Below are 20,681 nucleotides of genomic sequence, written 5' to 3'. Positions count from 1 at the left end.
AGGAGTGCATCCAGCCTGTGGCACCTTCAGACAGCATCCACCACTGATAGAGCTGAGACTGAGCTACTAGACAGGGGCCACAAGGACCCCACTGTTTTACTATTTCACTGTCTGCTCTCTCTCTCTCTCTCTCTCTCTCTCTCTCTCAGTGCGTGTATGCGTGTCCGTCACCCATCTGTGTGTCTCCTTGAGTGCCTGTAAATGAGTGACTGATGATTACATGCTAAATGCTGTCTATTCACACAACATATTAAGCCTGTAGCGCTGTATCCATTGTCTGAGATGCTTTGTGCTTTGATCATTTCAGATTTAATGTTGAAATCTAAATACTTAAAGCAACCAAAACTCTTGTGACTTGCTACAAGGGCACTGACATCAAAGACAAACATCTCTTGACAGCTGTATGGATTGCTCTAAATCGAATAACCTTTCAGTTAACTCTGTGAAAAGTAGCAGGTGTGACGGTTACATCTAAGGATTATAGACAGGCAGACAACACAGATGTGCCAGCGAGAGACAGACAGCAAGCACGAGAGAGCAGCAAAGAGAGAGAGAGAGAGAGAGAGAGAGACAGAGAGAGAGAGAGAGAGAGAGGGAGAGAGAGAGAGAGAGAGAGCTGCTTTAGCTAGGGGTGCTAGACTGCAACGCAAATGAGTAAAGCCAGCTAACTGTCAAAACCATGGCAACAGCATTTGCCAGGTGAAGAAAAGAGACACTGAAACCAAAACTTGTTTGATCTGAGACGCGTGTCCTCGAGTGTACTGGTTCTGGTTGTTTTATGAGAGTGAGACAATTAACAATCCCCCTGCCTCAGAAGGAAACGACACAGTTTGTTTCAACAATAGCTCTTTTTTTGGGTTTGTATTGTGCAAAACTTTGACACAAGCAGTTGACACAGAGATCTCTATGAAGATAAACTGGATGTTTAGTATTTAACTGTTAGATTTTTGTGGAAACTATTTTCCCTCATGTCAGTGTGCTGTTCATAAAAATGTGTTTGTCTTCAGGGTCACTGTACACCAGGCTGTCTAAGGGCAATTGAAATGGTAACACACTGTACTTTACTGAGATACAGAGATGTTTCCAGGCAACAAGGATTTAAAGCAACAATGCTTTTTGCAATCGCTCTGTTGCCGCCAGTTTACATTATTTTTTTTAGTTTAATAATTCGGTTTTGTTTTAATGTGCATGTAACATTTTGGTGAAATACAATCAAAATGGTATTATAGGATTGAAAATTCTGATGTAAAGAAGTGAAGACTGAGAGAAGAAAACCCAAGTTGAAATGGGTTACAGTGACGCCAGCCCAGATATTAGTCAGCAACACCATTAAACCCCTAATGTCTGCCCTTAGGCACAAAAGGACCCGGGCTGGCCTTTTAAGAACAGATACGAGGGAGTTCATTAACAGAAAACAAAGAGGTCCAGTCAGAGAGAGTGAGAGACTGACTGACTGAGATGAAGTGAGAGGTACTGTTCCCCCCTCCGTTCCTCTCCTCCATCACCCCCACTACTTTGCCCCGGGTGAGGCAGCTCCTCTCACCGCAGAACCCACCAGCACTCTTCCCAGACGAGGCTCCTATCAGGCCAATGAAACCTGATCCAGGGCTGCTAATGGAGCCAGTGAAGTACCACCGGTTTAAAAATCCATGTGTGATCAATATCCCTGGCTCCCCAGCCTCCCTCCAGATCATTCCATTTAGAAATACATGAGTACAGTACATGCAGAAGTATCATGTTGATGCGCATCACAGGTGGGGCCATATGACTCACCCTAACAAGGTATCTTGTGATGAGGTTGGATATATGGAAAAAGAGGGATGATGTCTTAAAGAAAAGCTTTTAGGCTTTATTGCGTCCTTAATTAACAAAAGGAGCTTTTGTATTAACTGGAGATACTACTACTCTTCTAGCTGGAACTCCATTTTCTCCTTTTTTTTTTTTAAGCAGCGGGTTCCAGTGGACCTTGTGTGAGAATTACTATTATAATCTGTTATTACTGTTTCTGTTGCCATGGGACATGTTCCCTAATGGCAGTGGTTTGCTCAGAGTGGAGCCTTACTGTGGCTAAAATGACCAGTCTTTCTCCTTTTCTTTGTTCTTTTCCAGTGGCAGGATACATTCTTGATTCAGTTTTCACTCATGCATGGTCACTGTGCCTGATGCCTGTGAAGAAGGAAGCACAAAGATTTAAATAAAGAAATGGTAACTGAGAATTGTAACAGGCAGAACGCCGAATTCGAAACTAGATTTTCATTGATGCTCATTGTGAGACCCAGTAAGATTGATTTTACAATCAGTCCAACCAAACTATCTTTAAACCTGGCCTCTTATTGTTATATGAGAGGTTTTTATTTGCAATATATACTTTACTAATACCAGCTGTTGAAAGGAAAAAAAAAAAAAACATGGTTGCTTTTTATTGATCAGGACAAGGTGAACAGGAAATACTCTGAGGTGTTTATGAGGGTGACTTACAAGTTATGAGGAAGCCTGGACCTGCAGTATATAGGACAGAGACGGCCCCAAAGATTCTCCTTTTAGCTCATAGTTAGATCATTTTCTTTCTTAACCTCAGATATCACAATACTCGCCCTATACTGTCCCTACAGAGGCCCACAGTGTGTTAAATGGCAGCTATATTGTACCCCAGTTCTGTTTTCATCCCTTGAACCCCTGAAACACCAGTGGGCTATAGTTCCTTTGTGATTGGATGATATTTAAAAAAAAAAAACGTGATTGTATTTATGGTCATGAAAGATGCTATGATGCAGTTCCTGAATGAACTGTGAGCTGTCATCTTTGGATAGTATCCCACTGTGATATGGTTAAGCGTGACTACAGTTCTCAGCAGCTCTCATGTCTCCACAGAGCGTTTCATCCCCGTAAAACGCGAGCAATTTGCGGGAACATGTAAACTCCTGATGACGTGAAGGCGTCTTGGTACAGGCGGGTTGTCACTGAGGCTCTGAGGAGGTGGTCGAAGTCGTGTGTGTGTGTGTATGTGTGTGTAGAAGGGTGGGGTGGTGGTGGGGGGGCATTGTAATTGAATTGTGAATCAACTGGCAAGTCAGGCCCCTTAAACACCGCCCCCTTCAGCTGTCGTCGCGCTTCGGCTCTTTGCAATGCAACGCCCATAGCGAGAGGTAGAGAGGAAGGAGTGAGTGAGTGTGTGAGTGAGTAAGAAGGAACGAGGAAAAGAGGGAGTGTGTGTACATGTAGCCGGAGAGAGAGAGAGAGAGAGAGAGAAAGAGAGAGAGAGAAAGAAAGAAGAGAGAGATAAGTTAGGAGTTAAAGAAACCGAATCGGGTTTTGCTTTGAGGGAAAAGCTAAAAAAAAAAAAAAGAAGAAAAGAAAAGAAAATAAAGAAAAAGAAAGCAAGAAAGATCCAGCCAGTAGAATTGACCGGGGCGCCAAAGGAAGAGAAGACTTTCGCTTATATTGTGTTTTTGGAGCTGTTAGAATAAAAGAGGGACGCGGCGTTGTGAAGACACACTGATCTGATGATCATGACGGCAGCTGTCGATATGAAACCGACGTTAACAATCATAAAGGCTGAAAAGATGGACGGTGAGTAACGCAACTCTTCTGTAAGAGCCTGACAGTGGACAGATTGACATTACTCCGAGATGTTTTCCTTGAATCAGAACCGGCTGGCGCACAGATTACGTTCATGTGAGCCTCAGTGTTGATCCTCGGTAGATAGATGCGTTGAGAGGGACATGACGTCCCGGCATCTCAGCGTGAACACGGTGCTGGTTGCTTAACATCGGACAACACGCAACACTTGTGAGGGAAAAATACACGCCTCAGGCTCCACAGTCATGCAATAGTCCTGTAGCTATATGTGTGTGTGTGTGTGTGTGTGTGTGTGTGTTCTTATTGTTATTGAATGAACCAGGCTCTGGATGGTCTGCTTTTAACAATTTACAATGTGATGCTGTGTGTGTGAAACAAGCTGCCAAGATGAAAAAGTTATTAGACTCCAGTTTTAATATTGTTATTCATCACAGGAGGAGACTTAATGGTGCCATCAGGCAAGATTAATCGTCACACAACATAGCAACAAAACATGTAAAAAATATTGCAACAGGTCCTGTGTTTTGATATCCTTTAATGATCAAACAGATCATGCTCTAATTACAGCTAATTACTTGTTCAGATTTGCTCTCCTGTGTCATTATGTAAGTTCAGCTTTGTTACATTTTGTTTTTGGATGTGTGTTCTTTAAATTGGCTGTTGGTATATGCTTTGTAGGTTTGTTGTACACATGATATCCCTCTCTCTTTCATCCTGCTTTGATCTCACTGGGGATCTATCACCATCTCCTCTCTCTCTCCCATCTAAGCACCCACCTATGACCCATATACTCAGTGCCATACTGGGAGAGCCAGGGCATTCTGCCCAGCCGGCATGGGAGACAAGCAATGGTGCCTAATTACCCCCTCCCCACCATCCCCACTGTCTCCCTCTGCCTCCCTCCCTCCCTCCTTTCTTCTCTACCTCGCCCTCCTCCTTAGTGGTTGAAACTGAGTTTCCAGAGGGAAGGAGAGAGAGACTGAGGTGATGAATCTGCAGTGCTGAGGCTTGCCTCTGTGACCCTGCTGCCTGGAAGACTTGGCTTGCTTCAGGGGTAGTCCAGGGCACACGGGGAAGCCTGCAACTGTGAGCTGTGTTTGTGTTGGGTTTTAAAACTTTGTGTGGTTTCACTTCTCAGTTTTACTAAGACTAAAGTTACACATGGTGGCATGTTTGGATGATTTGCATTGACCAGCTTTTTACATTTACTAATCCCCAGTGCTTTTGCAGCTCAGGTGGCATCAAGTCTGTCTGTGAAGCAACAAACAGTATTGATGCATGATGGAAATTTGATACTAATTGCTAGTGTTGACCCACGAAGGGGCTGTGACTCACCGCATTAACCACCTTCTCCTCACTGTCAATACCTGCACAGCATAGATTCTCACACATGCATCTCGCAAACTCAAATGAAAAGTGCTGACAGCTGCAGTTAAGTTGCCAGAGCGTAGTGCTATCTTGCAAAACCATTTCGCAATGCTTGCTCCTGCTTACGCTCACTTGGGTGCACTCGGGTCAAGATGAGGCTGCCAAGGAGCAGTTCACAGCTTCACACAAACACATCATTTCTCCACTTCTCTCACACACGCAAACACACAGGCTCGCTTTCATGTTCACTCCTTGGCATTACCATGCTTACAAGATAAATGCACTACCCATGTACAGGGCTACTCCTGATCCACATAAGACACATGTTCTTCTGCACTGCATGCATGTAAAGCACCATGACAGGCTGTTTGTTTACAACTTACTGAGCAAGATAAGTACTTTGCACAAAGCCAGAATGAATTTGTTGATTTGTTGGATTGTGAAAGTAGCCGTTCTCCCTGTGGACATGACTGCTTGGCTCTTTGCTAACACAGAGCTATGAAGTTGTGGGAACTACAGATGCTGACTTTTTTTTTTTTTTCTTTCTCCAAACACCTGCAACCACATACTGCACATGCATACATACCCCAGTAACAGCTATAAGTGGTTTCCAGCCTACCTTACTATATTGTTTGTTTTCCTTTGTGACGGAAGTGCAGCCAGTGTCAGCTTACCCAAAGCCTGTTCTCTCCCTCTCTCTCTGGCAGAGGTTATTCCCTTCAAAGCGCACACACACTGCAGGGGTCAGAAATTCACCCAAACAAGGTTTCTAACGTTCCACCAAGCTTTAATTCCTCTATTTGTAGCAGTGACACAGTGCACTTCAATGTAACTCAGATTGTGGTGGGTTATAATTGATGGCATCATGTAGCCATAACGAAACTGACTTACTCACAGAGGCGAGTTTTACTTCACAGGGAAGGTGTTTCTATTGTGAAATTGCAGTCATGAAAGCACAAAAGCCTCAGTTTTCCTTTACTTTTGTATCACTGACTTTTTCTTTGGAGTGATAGAGCATATTCACGTGACATTGTTCTGTGTTTAAAGTATAGATTTAATACTCAAGAGAGCTGTCAATCATTTACAGTACAAGTCTGAGTCTTCCCTCTTTTGCTTTCCCTCTGTGTTCAGCAGGCCAGGGTTCAGTGAGTGACAGGAATGCTTGTGAGCATGCCCTGCCGGGTGGCATGCATGGAGGCATAGAAGAAGCTGAAGGGGGAGGCTCACTTTTTTTTTTTATCTGATCAAAATGCTGCTGTTTGTTATAACTGGCATGCCTGGTGCCTCTGCCGAGAGCCCTTATAAGGCATCTCCTTCCACCCCCGCCACGTACAGTGTGCATACAGGCACACACAGGCCACAGCATATGAATGAGTCTTACAAAGGCTCCACTGGCTGTCTTTTCCAAGGTGCCTCCCGTGTTGGTACAGTGTGGTGAGGGGTAGCTTGTGCCAGAACAGAGGGAGTTACATAAGCTTCATTTTTTTTTTTTTGTTGTTTTTTTTTTTTTTTTGCTCAGCTTTGTTTGTGTCAGCACTCCTTCAGTAGTGCAGTGTAATATATGCCAATGTTTGAGTGTGCGTGGCTGGCTGGCAGCTGTGCAAACACTGTTTGGGTGATCCTGGCTTCTCTTGATGTGGTCTGTCAATGAATCCTGCCAAACGGAGCGAACAGGTCCGTTTTTCATCTGGCGTTCACTGTGTCAAACTGAGGGGATGATATGTTTTGCCAAATCAAAACTTGATGAGTCAGTCCAGTGTTCAGTGCATCACACATTTGTCATTAGGTAGTGTTTGACCAGGCCATGTGTGCGCCTAGAAGCAACAGATACCAGCTTGTTCGACAAGCCTCCCCTGTGGACTTGGGTGGATGCTAGTGAATTGGATGTCTGTGAGTTTCCACAATGACCTCGTCTTTCTTTCTTTCCCGCGCTGCTCAGTGATGCCACTATATTACATCAAATGGGAACCCCCCCCAACCCTCCCACATTCAGCCTACATTTCATTCATTGCCCAATCATTCAGCCTGTCATCTGCTGTGTTGTCCATATAAACATGAAACAATTAAACTGCGTGGGTCCAATTTTGACGCCTTCCTGGTGAATACACGCCTTAATCTTCGCTCATAAAGCTTAGTCATACAGTGAGGCGTGTTAGCACTAGATACAGCAGTCAGCTAAATAGCAAGCATATGGTAAGAAAGAAAGTGAGGGGGGTAGGTGTTGGGGGATGTTTTAAGGATGGAGAGAGACAGATCCTCCAAGGTGTGGTTAATATGATGGTAGTAAATATTCCTCGCTAAGGATCAAAATGATTAGAGTGCCTCTCCCAGCAATCAGTCTACAGCAGCTTCTCGTTTTACTCACATTCCACAAAAAGCTAACAACCAAAACAAAGGAAAATATGTTCCTTGGCTAGGGAAATAAAGCATTAACAAGCTTGTTTTGTAACAGACAACTCTTTTCCATCATTCACCCACCCACTCACACAGTTCCTCCTCCAGTGTCCCCCCCCCCTTTCTCTTTCTTCCTCTGTTTCCATGTTTTTCTGCTGGCCACTAGAGTCTCTCTCACGACACCTTGATGTGGTGTACAGTGAGTTCCTGGGAAGTGCACTTTGTCCCATCCCCAGTCATTCCTTGCCTGTAATGCCTGAGTCATGGCACAAGACGCCTGCTGCATGCACCGCACGCCACTGACTGTCCGACTGTGCGTCTGCTTGGCTCGCTTACTGGTTTCGGCTACCACAGGCCTCTCCCTTCCCCACATCACCAGTGTGGCTGTGAACCCTTACTGGCCCGACTCTGCCCCAAAATGGCTCCACAACTGCCCACGCATCTCAAAATCACCCTGAGTGCTTTGTAACTTTTTTTTTTTTGTTTGTTTTTTTGTCCTCTTGCTGTTGCCATTTTTGTTTTATGGTTCTACATTTAAGGCGCTGTGTTTCCCACAGTGGAAGGGAAATTGGGCTAGTTTAGCCTGCTTTGAGAATCAATACACTGTCCTGAGAGGCAGCAGGTTTGTGTCACCACGGATGTTCAGCTGTCCACAACGAGGCCATGTCACTCATTTCTCTTCAGTTTATGTTCCAGATTGTCTTCCCTTGTTTTCTCTTTTGTCTGCGTTTTGCTGCACACCACCTGTTTTTGGAGTCAGTGTGCGCGCTGTGTGGCTGTTTTTGTAATCAGGTGAACAAGCGGGGCACGGCTACAGACTTTGTGTTTGTCAGACCTTCCGCATCAGAGCTGTATTGATTACTTGGCCTGTCAAAGCAAAGAATGATAAAGAAGGGCGTGTTTGTGTGGGTGGCGCGCTCTGTTGTGTAGGTGTGCCAGTCAAATGGGAGGCACATGTGCTCTGGCATAGGACTGTAGTGTAAAGTTTTAGGCTGCTGTTGGAGATGTGGCTATGAAAGTAAAAGCAGCTGGATTCCTTAGCTTCGTCCGCCTAGTCTGACCTGCCTTGTATCACTGTTAAAAATGAGTTTTCCTTATTGCCGACATCAGCTGCGAGGCCCACATGTTCAGAGCACAATGAGAACTTGACTTTGACAGAAATGCCTTTGTGTTCCTGTAACATTATCTCTCAGAGATGGTCTGCTTTCTGCCCCAAACACGCGTTTGTTGCACAGTTACAAGGTAACTGAGTCATGGAGCAGGAATTTTACAAGATATGGTCATTGCTTTCATCATGACCAGTCACACTGTCGAATGAAGCAGCACGATACCCTCTGAAGTCCAGTCATTCTTTGATGAAATGAGTCACAGCCTGTCTGTGCTTGCATATGAGAGAGAGAGAGAGAGAGAGAGAGAGAGAGAGAGAGAGAGAGAGAGAGAGAGAGAGAGAGAGAGTTTACACAACTGCGATGATATGCACACGTTTTAGAAATTACTTCCATCTTTTATTGCAAAACACTGAGTTGTAACTTTCCACTTATCAAATTGTGGTTCACAGCTTCTTAAACAGCACAGTCAGCCAAACCTGAGGTGTTTCATGCCGTCATGAAAAATAACATATCTTAGATAAGATAGAGGTGGAGAGATACGGCCAGATGTTTGATGTTTTGTGCTCCTATTAGCGACGGAGCCTACACTGAGCTTAAAATAGACGGGTCATTCATCATCCTGGACTGAAACCATTTGCCACTTAGACCACAAGTCATTTTTGGTCACATTAGAGGAAAACAAGAAAGCTGTGAGAAGCACATTAGTGATTGTAAAACAGAGGTGGAATGTGAGGCATGCAACATGAAAACACTGTGGTCTCGGGGGAATTTATTTATCAAGTATCCATCTGTCGCCCATAGCTTGCCTTCAAACAAGCAACAAACTCTTATATATGTATGACGTAAAATTAGACCCAGCCATTACAAGACACCCATGCGTATGTATCGCACTAAAGGTCGGTCGATGAGTGTGTGGCTGTGCACTGTCCCACATGATTCCCGCTTATATCAGGACCACTGGTTGTGGAATGTATCAGTTTGGACTGAATATGGGGCAGTCACCATGTTTTGTGGAAAAAATGCACCACTGAGAGTAAACTGTTTGTCAGATGTGTCGTGTGTTTGGTTTAATGCCTAAACAGTTCCCCCAGAGCATCCCCTGTCTGTTTACAACAGAGGACGGGGCCTGGGAAGGCAGCTAGCCTGAGCACAGCTAGGCTAACACCACCTGCACTCACACAAGTACAGCGCTGGCCTGTCAGTGTACTTTCCTCGCCACTATGCCGAGCACTGATGGGTAAAAAAAGCAGTTAAATCCTTTTGGATTAAGAAGTGCTCTCATTATAAATATTTAACATATATGGAGGTCATGGAAAAACTTCAAGTTGAGTGAGATTTGTCAGATATCTTCTGTTTGTGTACTGCTTCAGTGAATACTGGGGTTTAGCTTTTTCCCAGTGTTATTTGTCTGCCTTCTCAAAGTAATAGAGAATATCAAGGTTGTGCAATGGGCTGTTGTGAGAAGTACATTACTGTTGCTCAATCTTTAATACTTGAGGCATACCTAAAACCCAGGCTGTTTCACACTGTTTAAGATAACAGAGCAACAAAACTTGTAGGCAGTTAAATAAGCAACAATGAGCCAAATCCCGCCTTTTCTCTCTTTTTATTTTTCTTTCTCGTTCTTCAGGAAAGAAAATAATTTCCATCAAGCTTTTAACAAAAATATGTTGGCGACGGTGCGGATCATTTGAAACTCAGAGGTAATGTTGTATCAAGCGCTGAGACTTTGGCATTAACAGCAGAGTTAATGCACTTTCACATCATAAGCTAATATGATTTCAGGGACAGACGGAGTGGAAGAAAAAAAACACAAGCAAAGCAGCTATGGGGTATTAGTCTCACTTATTGTCTGCTTCAGTAGCCGGCGTGTCTGTGGCGGTGATCGTCCCAGACAACTCTAGTTTCATGGCCAAAGACAGATGTCAGCAGTTGTGGCCTTGTCCCGTACAGCTGCTTTACACCACCGCAGGTTTGTGCTTGAAGAGGGCAGCCAGAAGCCAGTGGTGAAAACCTAAGAATAAAACCAGTGTTTCAGCACTGCTGTCAGTGATGGTGCGATGGTGCTGGTTAGTGAGTTGGATCTCTCTAGGTTAACACTGTCCTTATTGGAGCAGGCTTGGGTCTAGATCTGGTCTGGCCTCTTCACATTGGCCTGAACCAGGCCTACACATCTATTCCTGGTCGCTGGCATTGAGATGGAAATCTAAACAGCACAGCAGCTGGCTGAACAAGCAGCCCTCTCAAAACCAGACTGCCACCCCGTCCTCCTCCTCCCGCTCCACTGCAGCCCTTAGCCACCACTTTATCACCCCGTGGCGTTGAATGGAACCCCTTCATGTTGGTTGGGTTTATGACCCCGCGTTCTCAGACCAAGGGTCCAGATACAGATCTCCATCAAAGGCTCTCTCAGATACCACTGTCACCCCTGGTCTGCTGTGGGTAGACTGGTCTGACTTAAAGAGCTGATTATAAACCCTTGGCAAGTTGCCAAGACCTCTTCTCTTTTTTTCCTGCACCTCCTCGTGACCTTGCTTATATGTACCTGTGTGCATGTAGGGATAGTCTGAAAGGGTAGGAGACCCCTGTGGCGGATCTGAAATGTTTGACCCTCACCTGAACCTGCAATTCACCTCACTTCCCTCAGGAAGTGGCAACTTAGCCACAGGAAATGGACTCATTCGCATATTTAAAAAAAGCCCACCATATTCTCTGCTATAGAGCCACATGCTCTGATACAGATATAAATAAATTAAAGGTGTTTCACTCAGCTTTGAATAGCCTTTCAGATGTCATCCTCTTTTTTTTTTTTTTAAACCAACACACACCCACTCATTAGATAAACTCTATAGGGTTATTTATAGCTCAATCACATGATAGAAAGCATATTGTCCCTTATTTGTTGGGTCTGGTTGCCTGCTCTGCTTGTATCATTGCATCATTCTGAGTGGAGGCAGGAGTCCAGGCTTTATGAATGAACCGAGTCTCCGCCAGAGGCTGGGAGATGGCACCGATCCCACTGTGATGTCACTCCAGAGACAAGAAGAAGAGAGGGAGCTTTATGAGACCTCCCATTCATTCGTCTGTCTCTTTCTCTCTCTCTCGCTCTCCCTCTCTGTGCCCACCCTGGTTCTCTTGTCCTGTGATGGGCTCATATTACAGGCTAGTGACCCCTCTCTCCACCCCACCCCAGCCTACGTAGTTACCCCTCACCCACCCGAGATGCTCCCTTGTTATCTTCCCCTGGCCCTGTCCTGCCCTGCCCAGCCCTGCCTGTTCCAGCCCCATAGACTTTGGCCCCAGCCGCAAAAATTCCCAATTTCACGCCCACGCTCTGGCGCACAGTCGAGGAGGACTGCTAATTTAGTTCATGTGTGTGTATGTGTGTATGTGTGTTTATATGTGTGTGTCAGCTTAACAGCCTGAGGTGCCAAACAGAAACCTCCGTCTAAGGTTGGGTTGGGGCTCGGTCATAAGAGCTGGACATTAAAGGCACACAGTCTGTCAGTGAGAATCCCTGGGAGCCATATCACCGTCGCACTCAGCTGACTGTCCATTAATCATATCATGGCAAGAGGGGAGTGGCTAATCAATAGCTTTTACTGTACATTTACATCCAGACTAAACATTAGTCTCACTTCATCAACGATCCTTAGAAGAAATGGACTTCTTATGCCCTCTACATCATGAGAACAAGTTGGTTTCATTTCAGACGTTTTGCCATTTGTACGCCGAGTCTTGTTAGTGAAATGGTGACTACCATAATGCTGCCTGTGATTTACACCCACTCCCACATTTGGTGAGCTAAGTGGATGGGACTAATGTGGAAAGTGATGACTTGTGGATGCTCTAGCTCTCAGTACGTACTGACCATTCTGTATCTAATGGGACTCGCAGGCATTGAAATCCTATCAGGACTTCACCATTTACTAGAGATCGTCTAGATCCAAGCTTGCCTCTCGCACTAATGGATGCACACTGTACATTATCTCTGCCGCAGATAACTTTCATATGGATCATTCACCATGGAGACTTCTCTATTATCATTGCACTTTTAAGTCTGGTGTTTGCCTCTCAGCCTTGCTGTGACCTCTGCTTCACGGTTTCCATTTCAAATCACAAAAATGCAACAGAGCAATGCACATACATATGACACCGTATAAAAAGGTGAAGTGTTTTGTTGAAAGTGCAATTGCACTGTCACCCAACAGTTTAAGCTTAGAAGACATTTGTCGTGCTTTGAAATGCTTGAAGACAGTAAAAAAAAAAATCCCACTGTAAAATCATCTTTAACAGGGGAACAAGTAATTCAAAATAAAATAGGAAAAAAAAATCACACAAATTGCAGTTCACGTTTTAATTTGCTCTATAATCATGGCTCACATATTTCTCTCTTTGCCTAATGGTAGTTCTCATGCAAGATGGTGTTGAGTGTCTTTGATGGTGGATTTAGTGCTAAAGTGGGTTCAAGTCTGTGTGGGCAAGTAGAGGCTGGGGCTGGGATGATAAAAGCTATGGGGAGGGAGGGGCGTAAATGGTTGGAAAGTGCAGACAAACTCCACTCGATCCAGCTTAAATAAACTGCCACATTTCGTCTTCGCCTTCACATCAAAGTACAGGCTGTCTGAGCCCCCAGTCCCATCGCAGTTTGCAGCCGTTTGCAACATGTACGTTTTTGCACTACCAATACAACTTAAAAGAAAAATGAGCTCAGCAGAGGCCTAGACAACCTTGCTGTCAGGGGCACATTTTGCATAAAGACAACTCGCTCAGGTCTCATCTTTGCAGTGAAAACGCTTTATTTTGATGCGTGAGCTGCGTCTGACAAAAGTTTAACTGAGGTCTTTAGGAGACTGTAAAACAGCTTTTATCCTCAGCTCCTCTCCCTTGCTTTTACTCCTGACCAGAATGAATAACTTTCTGCTTGTTCACCAGTCTAACAGAGAGCAATATATTATTGCAGGCCTAATTGAATCACACGAAGAAGCAAAGAGCTCTTGTCTGTCCTCTGTCTCGGTTCTGTTGCAAGGTTTCTTTAGACAGAAAATAGAGGGAAAAAAAAGAGCCAAAGAAAGAAAAAGAAAGTGGGAGACCTAATTTTACAAACAGCCAGACAGACATTGGTTACATGGGCGAAGGAGGGACAGCTGCTGTGCATTCCAGACGAGGTCGAGACGTCAGCGAGTGGTGAAAACAAGAATGAACTGTATGTTGCCCCAGTGTACTGCTGGCAGATAAAACCACCAGCCAGTGGAGATGCCAGAACATCTGGGTTCGACGAATGCTGTTGCTGTCAGAGGAGTGACACAACTTTTCCTCATCACTAGTTTGGCTTCAAGCCAAGCTGGTTGTGGTTTTTTAACTATTTTAATCGACGTGCAATTGAGACAAATAAGAAGAATGAACTAACGAGAAAGACGCTTAAGTCGAGGGCCTGATTGGTTTTTAGCAGTCTGTTCCAGTGTTAGTGGCCCGAGGGCTTTTCCCCTTCTCCCCTCATCATCTCCTCTATTTTGCCCCCTTATCCCACACTTCTGCAGCCTGGTAAATCTAATTAGATGAGTGTGAGTCATCAGGCACTGTTTAAAGCCATCAAAGGCAGCTCTGTTCCCTGCTGGGTGCCCACTGGCTGTGAGCAGAGAACAGAAAGCCTAGTGTGTGATTCAGACCCTTGAGACAGCCCCCCCCATCTTCTCCAAGCCACCCGCCAGCAGCCACAGTGACATCATCACCTCATCCCTTGACCCTTGACCTCTCAGAATGTTTGACCCCATGCTCGGCCCGGTGACAGTAGGCCTACTGTGTAGGGGCAACATGGTAGGAGGGCTAGCAGGGGTCATGGTGTCACTGATGGGCACCAGGCGCTGCTGTCCCACCCAGGATGTGCGGGTTGCAGAGAAATTAGTAGCTTGTATTAGTTTCCAGATAAGATTATGTGTTTATAGCCAGATGATTGAGATATAATGTAGCACCTGCCTGTAATCCCAGAAAGTCTAGAAAAAGCAATTTGCCTAACAACTGCCCCAACTCACCATGCACGTAAATTCTGATTATAAACTGCACTGATTTCCACTATCTGCTATTCAGCCTTTTGACACATGCACATGCACTGCCTGCAGAAACAGTGCACATGTAGTGCCCCTTTAGTTTTTAAAGTGATCAGATCTGATAGTGTGACAGCTCCTGGTTAAATAAATTGGACCTGATATAGTGACAGTGTCTGTCTAGACAGGAGGTAATTGTTGAGCTATGTTGTTGATCACGGTCAGATGCAACTGTGTTGACTTTGTTTGTGTGTGTGTGTGTGTGTGTGTGTGTGTGTTTGTGTGGGTGGGTGGGTGCATGTGTGTCTCTGTGTAAAGAGCTTACTGAAACACAAGTCTCTATTTCCCACCCTCTCTCTGTGTCTCGATACAATTTTCCATTCAGTAAGCTTCCCTGCCCTGAAGTACAATATAGGATACATTACTTTAGCTTGGGTTGTCGATGATAATTAAAGCAGAATATAATATTACCATGTTAGTAATTGCAATGCAAAATGAAATAGATATGGATATGACTCAAAATAGTATCATAATCAATGTTGTTTGTGATCTTTGATTGGCAGATCCGGAGTGCGGAGATGTCCCCCTGCTAACTCCAGGAAGTAAAGAGATGATGTCCCAGGCTCTGAAGGCCACCTTCAGCGGCTTCACAAAGGAACAGCAGCGGCTGTGTATTCCCAAAGGTAAGACTGTAAGCTGCTTCTACTCTCTTTAGTCCATATTATCATTTGCATTGGGGAAAAGAAATCTTATCAGTAAAGCATGAGCCCTCAAAACCACCTGCACGTTTCACATGTCAAGGACACACGTTCATTATATTCTTTCACGTCGTAGCCTGCTTTATATCATTCAGTGAAGCTGTCTCTTAGAAGGATTCACTGAAAGGCAAGAGAAACCCAGTTATTCCAAAAATGGCATTACATTAAAATACATTTTAGTCCAGGCAGACTGACTGACATTCCAACATTGAGAGAATCTAGACACAGAGACAGACAAAACAATGAGTTATCCTCTTAAATTCAGGCTGAGTGCAGAGCCTCTTCATGGTGTTTGGAAACAGCGGGGCTTTCAGTATCTTGTCTATGTAATGGTGCTATATCTGCAAACTATGCTTTTGGCTTGTCATAACCACTGCTATTTACATCTGCTGCTGGCTCCATGTTTGGTAGATTTATTTACCACAGAGGCTGTGTGAAAATTTGAAGCATAACCAGAGGTCTGAGTATGCTCATAGTGAAAACACAATTTACATTGGTATGTGACATGTTGCAGCTTGCAGTGCTAGAAACCCCCCACCCCCGCACCCTGAACAAAAAATAAGATAAAATAGTATAACAGTAAATAAATATAACAATCATAAATTTTGGTCCCTCAGATCCCAGACAGTGGACAGAAAACCACGTGGCTGAGTGGCTAACGTGGACAGTGAACGAGTTCAGTCTGAAAAATGTTGAATTTGACAAATTCTGCATGAACGGAGCCAGCCTGTGTGCAATGGGGAAGGAGCGCTTCCTGGACTTAGCACCTGACTTTGTTGGTGACATCCTTTGGGAACATTTAGAAATGCTTCAAAAAGGTGAGCTCATGTTCATCTAAAGGCCGATTTTCTGATTGTTTCTTGCATTTTTTTTTTTGTGGCAATATAAGATGCTTCCAAGACAAGAGACTAGAGGCTGTGACTAACTTGTTATCTCACATATTGTAAGTGAGAAAAAAAACTCTTTCATACCGAAAATGGTGATATGCTGTTGGCATTTGCTATGCAGGAGCCAAACAGGAAGACACAGTTTAGCTCAGGTCATTAATTTTTGATAATGCTGGATGCAGTTACACGATACATGAAATCGATGACGAGGTCACTGACGCTCTCTATCTATTTTTCATGAAGAGGATACAAAGCATTATCCCATCAATGGACTGACCTCCAACTTCCAGGAATCCCGTTATACCTCAGACTACTTTGTCAGTAAGTACTCATTACACTCATTATATTGTTAATCACTTTGTGTAATAGCATAAGATGCAAGTGAAAAAAAAAAGGGAAATTTATTGTTGTGAATAAAAGAGGATCAGGATTTAGTGGAGTGTAAAAATGGATGTCGATCCTCAGATTTGCAGCCATAGTTGTATATTGACCATATATCACAGAAAATAATATGACATCAGTGTAAGTTTTCCTGAGGTTAGGTCTGATCAATAATCTTGCCCAAAATGTACAACATTCCTCTAATGCACTCAAGGCTGTGTTTCTTTTTTTTTTTTTGGATGATTGACACGCTAAGCATTTGGGCAGCAGCTCAGCACAGGAGGGATAATGACTCCACTCTCCTAAGACTGATCTTTTCCTCCTCTGTTTTGCTCCTTGCTTTCTTCCTTTGCTTTCTATCTACACTCGTTTTCCTTCATGCCTCCAGGCTACGGTGTTGAGCATGCTCAGTGTGTCCCTCCTTCTGAATACTCAGAGCCCGGCTTCATCACAGAGTCCTACCAGACGCTTCATCCCATCAGCTCAGAGGAATTGCTGACCCTCAAGTATGAGAGTGAATACCCTGCTGTCATGCTGCGGGACACGCCCCTCAACCCACTGCAGGGGGACTACTTTTCTGTCAAGCAGGAGGTGGTATCCCCTGACAACATGTGTGTGGGACGCCTCAGCAGAGGTGAGGGCTCATAAAGAAAAGAATATAGGATTAGCTTGGAGGAGCATTGCAGTGAAGAATGTTCTGCATTTATGTTGCACTCAACACTTTGCTTGGATTGATTGCTTGACAAGCGTGTCCACATGTGCATGCATGTGTTAATGCGACTACATCTAAATGTTTAGTGTTACTGTGGGTGCATGCGTGCATGTTATTGTGCTGAGGCTACCAGAATCTTGTCATGCCACATCAGTGTGTATGTATTAGAAGAGAAGAAAAGCAGGCCCTCTGGTTGGTTTGTGGTTGAAGCAAACCCGCCTCATACACTCTAGACTGGGTTGGGGAAAAAAAAAAAGAAAACTATTGTTTTTGTCAGAGTGATACACGAACCAAAGCCACAACGTGTTCTCTTCTTGCCGCCTGCCTTTTATGTAAAACGGTTCAAGTGGTGTAACCTTCAAGAATTTTTTTTTTTCTCTTGTTTCTGTTGGCCTCTTTTTCTTGACTCAACTTAAAGGTTCTGGGTAAAGAGATAGAGGTGTCATCCTCAGTTAGCAAGCGTGGGGTTTTCTCATGAAACTGTTTGCTTTTCTGAATGCACGGGCTTGTTTTCTCTCTCAGTGATAGTTTACAGAGGAATTAGCAGCATGGTTTACATTTATAGTCACAAAGCTAGGATTTTCTTCTCACAAATCTCCAGCTGTATAAATGAATAGCATGTGCCAAGTGCACTATACAAGGCCCCTTATGGTGCTTTAAGCAATTGCCTGCAACGTATGAGGTCGAATCCTCATGCATCACACATACCAAGCTCTTGAGCACTGCGTTGTGCTCTCCCAACGTGGGAAAGTATTTCGCAGCACAACGACTGATATCCACATGTGGCTTCAATTTCAGCAGTTGGAAGATTTCGGCATCAATCGAGGCGCTGCATTATCTGTCATTTGTTAATGACTCCCCATTGAAAGGCTCCTCTTATCTTTCCCAAGGCCAAAAATAGCAGGGCAATTTGTGCGATTGTCTTCCATTTAAAATCAAACTCGAATGGTGGTTGTACAAGTGAAATGAGGTGTAAAATAGAGAGAGATGTGGCACCGTACAGAAAACTATAGCTTAGTGAGCAGGAATATAATTAACTGCAAAGGTGTTGTTTATGTCACTTCCACACACATACTCATTGCTCCCTTTAAAGGCAACATGAATACATAATAATATTATCATAGATACATTTATAGAAATTATTTTTTAGTGGAAATATATAACAAGAAAGTCGTACACGATACAAATACATGCTTTATTAGAGTTTTTTTTTAGAATCTGATCTCCTATGTTTGCTCCTTTGTAACAACTTTTATTTAGAAGTGTAACACTCTTTCCATTTCTTCTCAGGTAAGCTCGGTGGCCAGGACTCCTTTGAGAGCATTGAGAGCTTTGAGAGCTGTGACCGATTGACCCAGTCATGGAGCAGCCAGTCCTCATTCAGCAGCCTGCAGCGGGTACCTTCATATGACAGCTTCGACTCGGAAGACTACCCCACCGCCCTGCATGGCCACAAGCCCAAGGGCACCTTCAAAGACTATGTGAGGGAGCGCTCAGACCTCAGCAAGGATAAACCCGTCATCCCAGCAGCGGCACTGGCAGGATACACAGGTGAGATGTGTGGAGGTCAGAGTTTGTACGTTATAGTTTTTCCTACCCCAAAAAGTGCTGCAGCATATTATAGACCCTTTTCACAGCAGACATTTTTAAATTGTCATAGCAGGAAAAGCACAGGGCAACCAATAACATTAATCATGTAGGTGTCTGTAAGTCAACCAGCATGCACAGTCCTGATACTGGTATACCTTATTTACAATAGTTATATGCATAGGTTTTCATTTAAAGAATATTATTGGCTTTTATGATCATTCCTGGAAAGTGTCTGCATGCCATCAGAAGACTTTGAAGTTATGTCTTGTTTTTCTACCTTCAAAAGATTCACTCTTGTACAAAAGAAAAAAAAATATCTCAAAGCCTTGAACTCTGCCTAGGCAAGATTATGCATCTCTATAAACATAAAGATACAAAGGCTCAATTAAAAGGTCAGCTTGTCTTATTCTCAGAATGTATTATCTCAGCAGTGGATATCTCAAAATCAGGGCACTATTATGTGCATGACTTTTCTTTTTTGTGAGATATTCTTACATGGTGCAGAATTCCCTCCACTGGTTCTACATGAAGCAACATTCAGTGCAGCTGTAACACACTTGTTGATGCTCTGCAAAAGCCCCAGATGTGGGGGTGCCTTAATGCACTGCTTTTACAAACAAAAAAAAAAAAACACCTTTTACCAAGGCAACCCAAGTCATGCACATTGCAGGAAACAAAATGTGTTTTGCTCGCACCTTCTTCTTCTTCTTCTTCTTCTTCTTCTTCTTCTTCTTCTTCTTCTTCTTCTTCTTCTTTTTCTCTCTATCTCTCTCACTCTTTTGTTCTGTCTTCACTTATCATCTACCTCCTTCATATCTGCAGCCTGCATCTCAACATTTTTTTTTTTTTTTCTGGGTCGTCCTAGCAACCCTGGCAAAACATAAGAATGATGCCTGCCCCTGTGCACATAACACCAAGTAAAAATTATCTCTTCATCTCATGGTGCATCTTCATACTCATACATGCTCAAAGAGCCGGGTTATGTACAGTATGTTCTCCAACTGAGATCTGGAGATACTTGCAAGCCCCTCTAAAGTAAATGCACTATTTTAGCATCTTTCATGGTTTTTGGTTTAAAAATGTGCATGGAAAAGAAAGGAGAAAAAAAAAAAACTCCTACTGTTACTACTTTTAACCAGAATGTGCATGTTAACACTGGGCTGCTCCTATAATTATAGGAAACTGATATAAATAACTTAAAGGCTTTTCTGGCAGTGTGTAGAATGAATCCTAATCTTAAATATTGTATTAACACATGAAGCGCAAACTTTCCAAATCATGTGTTGAATAAGAAAATAAATATGAAATCTCTGTGGACATTGGTACAGGATTTTAGTTCCAGTTGAGTCTTTATGACACAAATTACTGTTTAAAAATTGGATTGTAAAGAGGGTTGAACAGTTCCACCGAAGACACTGAATCGCCTCTTAATGCTGAAGTGTTTGGGACTTTTTCAGCCGTGTTTAAATTATAGTCACAAGGCTGCGAGGTTGCCAGCATTGGAAAAGGGGAACTCCAAGCAAATCTCCAACGTCACTTACAATGCATACATCAGATCTCAATGGACTGTCCCAAAGTTGGTATGCACAAGTTAATTGGTCATCTCTATGGTTATTAGTTCAAAAGCTGCTAATGGAACAATGAGTCATTCATTCGTGGTGATGTCGGAAAGATGCTGTAATGCACATATAATCAAATAATGACGAGTTGAACACAAAAAGCACTTCACATTTGATAAAAGTGGACTCGACCAAGAAATTAGAAATGAATAGATAAAAATAAATCTAATGTGTAAGCTGATAAAGTTAGATGTAAATAGGACTCATAGCCAGACAAACATGGTGGATTTACTGGAGACT

The 20,681-nt window shown here is 43.6% G+C and overlaps 1 protein-coding gene across 8 annotated transcripts in view; it reads left to right on the top strand.

Moving 5' to 3' along the window:
* The window catches only part of ets1 (v-ets avian erythroblastosis virus E26 oncogene homolog 1), a 34,386-nt gene that overhangs the window by 10,033 nt on the left and 3,672 nt on the right, over positions 1–20,681 (top strand). For 3 of the 8 annotated variants that reach the window (XM_071471565.1, XM_071471563.1, XM_071471564.1), the window contains exons 4-8: positions 15,058–15,177; positions 15,870–16,070; positions 16,383–16,460; positions 16,909–17,154; positions 18,523–18,783. In XM_071471565.1, the coding sequence (XP_071327666.1) occupies positions 15,058–15,177; positions 15,870–16,070; positions 16,383–16,460; positions 16,909–17,154; positions 18,523–18,783 (906 nt within the window). Of the gene's footprint in view, positions 1–3,148; positions 3,571–15,057; positions 15,178–15,869; positions 16,071–16,382; positions 16,461–16,908; positions 17,155–18,522; positions 18,784–20,681 lie in introns of those variants that run through there. The other 5 variants (XM_071471569.1, XM_071471567.1, XM_071471566.1 and 2 more) reach the window with 5 other exon arrangements.

This window comes from Trachinotus anak, unplaced genomic scaffold, assembly GCF_046630095.1.
Source record: "Trachinotus anak isolate AG129_WGS33_773 ecotype Australia unplaced genomic scaffold, CSIRO_AGI_Tana_v1 ptg000034l, whole genome shotgun sequence".
NCBI classification, from domain to species: Eukaryota; Metazoa; Chordata; class Actinopteri; order Carangiformes; family Carangidae; genus Trachinotus; species Trachinotus anak.
This window is presented reverse-complemented; position numbering and strand designations above follow the sequence as displayed.